General features: G+C 57.4%; 1 protein-coding gene across 2 annotated transcripts in view; it reads right to left on the reverse strand.

The window, feature by feature from the left end:
* Positions 1 to 4,688, reverse strand: part of FLNC (filamin C) — a 33,581-nt gene that overhangs the window by 13,542 nt on the left and 15,351 nt on the right. For both annotated transcript variants that reach the window (XM_006146846.3, XM_006146845.3), the window contains exons 18-24: positions 4,427 to 4,639; positions 4,106 to 4,223; positions 3,754 to 4,016; positions 2,100 to 2,697; positions 1,334 to 1,507; positions 1,089 to 1,251; positions 662 to 822 (exon numbers count right to left, since the gene is read on the reverse strand). In XM_006146846.3, coding sequence (XP_006146908.1) covers positions 662 to 822; positions 1,089 to 1,251; positions 1,334 to 1,507; positions 2,100 to 2,697; positions 3,754 to 4,016; positions 4,106 to 4,223; positions 4,427 to 4,639 — 1,690 coding nt within the window. The remainder of the gene's footprint in view (positions 1 to 661; positions 823 to 1,088; positions 1,252 to 1,333; positions 1,508 to 2,099; positions 2,698 to 3,753; positions 4,017 to 4,105; positions 4,224 to 4,426; positions 4,640 to 4,688) is intronic.

A 4,688-nucleotide genomic window follows, 5' to 3' on the forward strand; every position in this document is an offset into this window, starting at 1 on the left:
AAAGCGAAGAAAATCTGAAAAAAAAAAAAAAAAAAAAAAAACACGGAAAAGAGTAAGTGTATTTGGCTACAGATCGAGGCTGGGCAAACTTCACTCACTGGGGCCACAGGCCTCGAAGAAGGCATTCCTTAATTAACAAAATGTTAAAAATGGCACATTTGTCCAAATGAAAATGTATTTTTGACCTTGTGGCTAATGTAATTAAAAAATACGTGAAATTAGATACGTGAAAGGGAAAAAATTTCCAGCTTCAGCAGGGCCAAATTATGCAATAACTAAAGCTGTGACACGCCCCAGTGGCTCAGCCCTGCAGGGGAGTTCTCCGCACATGAGAGGCTGTCCTCACTGAGCCAGCCAGGGTGCCTGGGCTATGTCTGAGTGACCAAACCCATAGTGAGTGGACCGCATGACCAAGGACTGGCACTGCAGGCGAGGGGCTGGGAAGCAGGCATAGGCCTCTAGGAATGACGAGAAAGGCCAGCATGTCACAGCACCCATCACCCTGCTTCGGCCACTAGTCTCAGCATCCAGACCTGCCACCTGGACTTCCTCCTTGCTGGCTGGACTCCTGCCCCACCTGTTCCCGGCTGTCCCCTCTGTGACACCAGCTTCCCCCAGGTCTCCTCTCTGCTGCCCTCTCTGAGCCCCCCTCCCTGCATACCTGGGATAGGCCGGCCCCCGAAGGTGATGTTGACATCGTAGTCTCCAGGGGAGAAGGGGATGTACTCCACGGTGCAGCTGCCATCCTTGTTGTCCTTGCAGGACATCTTGGCCTCCGAGGGGCCCTCGATGGCAAGGCCTAGCCCCCCGGTGCCAGCTCCCCTGTAGAAGGCAACCTCCATCAGCTCTGCTAGAATCTGAGAGCAGGATGGAGGAGCAGCTGGACAAGGGGCGGGGGGCAGCTGCGGGGGCCCAGCAGAGGGGGAGCAAGCTGCAGGGGCTGATCTTGAATACTGGGGGAGGTTCGTTTCTTGGTCACCCAGCGAGGGGATGGAGTGGGGGTGAGGCAGACAGAATGACAACTGGGCAGGGCAGGTTGCTGGGCCAGGGTACCCAGAGCCTAGGTCAAGGTTCGACGGGGGAGATACCTGGTCTCCACAGTGAAGCGGTTGGCCTTGTTGACCAAGCCGCCCTCCAGTCCTGGCCCAAAGGCCCTGACGCGGCTGGGGTCACAGCCCTCAGTCACTCCCACTCGGAAGGGGCTCTTGGGCACAGACACATCATCGTACAGCACCTCCACCAAATGCATGCCTGGAAGCCGGCCACATGGTGTCAGTCAGGGAGCACGCAGCCCTGGACCCTGCCTGCCCCATCGGCCCAGCCCGGCCCTCACCCTCTTCATAGGCTGTGTACTGCACTCGGTAGGTGCCGTCCCCGTTGTCGGTCACGTAGGTGTCTGTCTTAGCACCCGAGGGGTTGAGGACGCGAGCCATCACGTGGTTGCCCCCTGTGGCTGTCAGGGATCTCGCGTCCACAGTGAATTCGGTGGTCACCTCCCGCAGGACACCTGGGCGCAGGTGAGGCGTGTTCAGCAGCCTTCCCACAGCCGTGCCCCCTCCCCTCCCCACTCCCAGGCTGCTTCTCCTAGCAGAGTCAGCCCCCATCTACACCCCCGGGAGCTCCAGGTCAGCTCTCACAGCCTCTGCCTTCACTCCGTCCACACAGTGGCATCTCTGTTCACACCAGCCACCCTGCCACCCCAGGCTGGGACCCTCAGAGCAGGTCTGGATCTGACCTCACTCTCCCCACCCGATGCAGGCCTAGGGACGCGTGGTCTATGCACACGTACAGTGTCCTGACTCTCGTTATCTTCTACCCCAAAGCTTTCCCCTAGATCCTCTACAGGCCTTAGGTTTTTTTGGACCAGGGACTCCTTAAGTCAATGAAAGACAGGATCTTCCCAGAAAAGTGCCCAGGGGGTGCAATTTTATCACAAGAACAGAGGCCAAATTCCATGCCCTGTTCATCCCTTTGTCTCCTTTTCTGGGGTGTCTGGGCTTTTAAGGACTCTGGGGCTGCCTGAGAGGCCTCCCTTCAGCCCTCAGCTCTGCTGCCCACCGTCTGCAGACTACCGGGTTCCTGGCTCCTCCCTCACTCACCGTGGGGCTCCACGCCAGGCCCTGAGACCTTGATGCCGCTGGTGTCCACAGCCGGCTGCACGTGAACGCGGGTGGGGAACTTGGGCACAGGGTGTCCGCCATACTTGATGGTAATGGTGTAGGTGCCGGGGAAGGCGGGGCTGTAGGTGATGTGGTAGGTGCCGTCAGCATTGTTGTGGATCAGCACCTCGGCCTTGACGCCAGCGTCTGACAGGATCTCGATGGTCAGCTCGGCCTCGCCCGCTTCTGAGCAGTCCACAGTGAAGGTGGCTGCCTCACCAGCCTTGCCACGCTCCAGGCCGGGCCCACTGGCCCGCACCTTGCTTGGGTCGAACACAGGCTGGATGGTAGCCTTGAAGGGCGAGCCGGGGATGTGGGCTTCGGCAAACAGGATGTTGATGGTGTACTCGCCCGGCTCTGTGGGCAGGTAGCTGACAGCACACGAGCCATCGCCATTGTCTTGGCATTCGATCTTGGCCTCGCAGGGGCCCTCCACGGTCAGCCCCAGCCCACCTGTGCCAGCACCCTTGGTGTCAATGGAGAATGGAGCAGGGGTGCCTACCAGTCCACCCTTGAGACCGGGGCCATAGGCACAGACCTAGAGAGAGAAGCAGGAGTGTGGGTTTCTGATGGGCCTCCCCCTGGCCAGGCCTTCATGGCTCTCCGCCCACCAGGCGTAGCAGACACTACAGCCCACTGTAAATCCAGGTGACGATGTGAGTGAGAGAGGAAGTCATGTCTCATGAGTAGACATGGGATTCAAGCCCAGGTCTGGTTCCCGACTCTTAATAACTAAGTTGTCTGGGACCAGAGCATAGTGTAATGGTTACGTTGCTGGACTCCCACATAGTCGATTGCAGTTCAAGTATTAGACCCCACAGCTTAAAACTCATCCAGGGCACATGTGTATGCTCAAAATCCCAAAAGGAGATTGGAGGAGAAGGGATTGTGGCGTGGCCATTCATCCTGGGGGTTATTTCTCGCTTTCTGTCTATCTCTCCAGTGAGTACAAAGCTCTATAGCAAAAATTTCTCTCTCAAAAATAAATAAATAAATAAATAAATAGGGGCCGGCCAGTGATATGGTGGTTAAAGGTGCTGGGGACCAGCAGTTAGCGTAATGGCTATGTCGCTGAACTCCCATGTAGCCAACCGTGGTTCGAGTCCCTGACCTGGTGGCTTAAACTCATGCCGGGTGCATGTGCGTGTGTGCGTGCCCAAGATCCCTAGAGGAGAATGGAGAAGGGATTGCAGCGTGGCCATCCCCCCTGGGGGGTGATTTCTTGCTTTCTGTCTCTCTGTCTCTTTCTGTCTTTCTAGAGAGCGCACGCGCCCTATAGTAAAAACATCTCAAAAAAAAAAAAAAAGTGTGGTTAAAGGTGTTGGACTCCCACATGGCTGACCACAATTCAAGTCCTGGTCATGGCAGTTTGCTTTCCCTCATCTCTCTCTCTGACAAAATTGAAAAATAATGATAATAAAGAAATAATTGTTTAAATAAACAAATAACAAGTTGTCTCCAAGGCAGGTCTTAGAGGGGGCAGCCTTGGCTCTGGGTCCTTGGAACCTAAGTTCTCTGGCCGCTGTCCCTATGCCTCACCCACCTTTCCTGCAAGTCCCCAACTCCCAGCTCCCACCAGCCCTCATCTCCTCACCTTAGAGGGGTCAGGGGGTAGGACACCCTCCACAGCAAAAGGGCTGCCAGGCACTGGGTGACCGTCGTAGGTGATGTCCACCTTGTAAGGTCCCTCCTCAGGGGGCATGTAGCGCACGTTCTGGGTTTCAGCTCCGCCCCCAGGCTCCAGCTTGCAGGGGATTGGCCGTCGGGAGGGTGAGGTCATCCGCACATCCAGCTGGCCCTGTCCGCCAGCCCCTCGTGTGTTCACAGAGAAAGCCTGCTCCTGCCCCACAGCCACCTCTGCGCAGAGAGCGAGTGACGCTGTGAGCAGAGACTCCCGCCCACCCCGCCCCTCCTCACTCCCAGGGCGGCTTACTGCCCTCACTTACTGCTGTTGAGGCCTTGTACTTTGACCTTGCTGAGGTCCAGTGGGGGCGCCACATTCACCACGAAGGGGCTCTTGGGGACAGGGTCCCCACCATAGGTCACTGTCACTGCCATGTTGCCCTATTGAGTACAACAGTAGGTCAGAGCTGGGTTGCTAAGACACAGCCTGGCCATATGCCCATGGCTGATCTGGACACAGGTTCAGACAGCCACAGCAGGAGAGGCAGGAAGGAGACTGAGGACCCAGAAGTGGCCCTGTGAGGAGAGAGACCCAGGGCCCAGTCTGCCAGGACATCCCAGGGCCTGGGAGGGGGAGGACAGACCTGCTGGACAGCTGTGTACTTGACGGTGTAGGAGTAGTCGTGGTTGTCTATGATTTCGAAGTCCCGCACAGCCTCGCCTTTGGCTGCCCCGGCAAAGTGCACGTCCAGCTTGGCCTTGCCGGCCCCCTTGGTCCACACGGTGAAGTGAGTGGGCTTCCCGACTTCCACACCTGGGGAGAACCCCCAGAGATGGCAGTGAGGGTCTGCTGGTGCCTAACCCCAACCTCACACCTCCGCAGCCCTGCCCAGACACACACCTGTG

Source organism: Tupaia chinensis, unplaced genomic scaffold (genome assembly GCF_000334495.1).
Source record: "Tupaia chinensis unplaced genomic scaffold, TupChi_1.0 Scaffold000192_1, whole genome shotgun sequence".
NCBI lineage: Eukaryota > Metazoa > Chordata > Mammalia > Scandentia > Tupaiidae > Tupaia > Tupaia belangeri.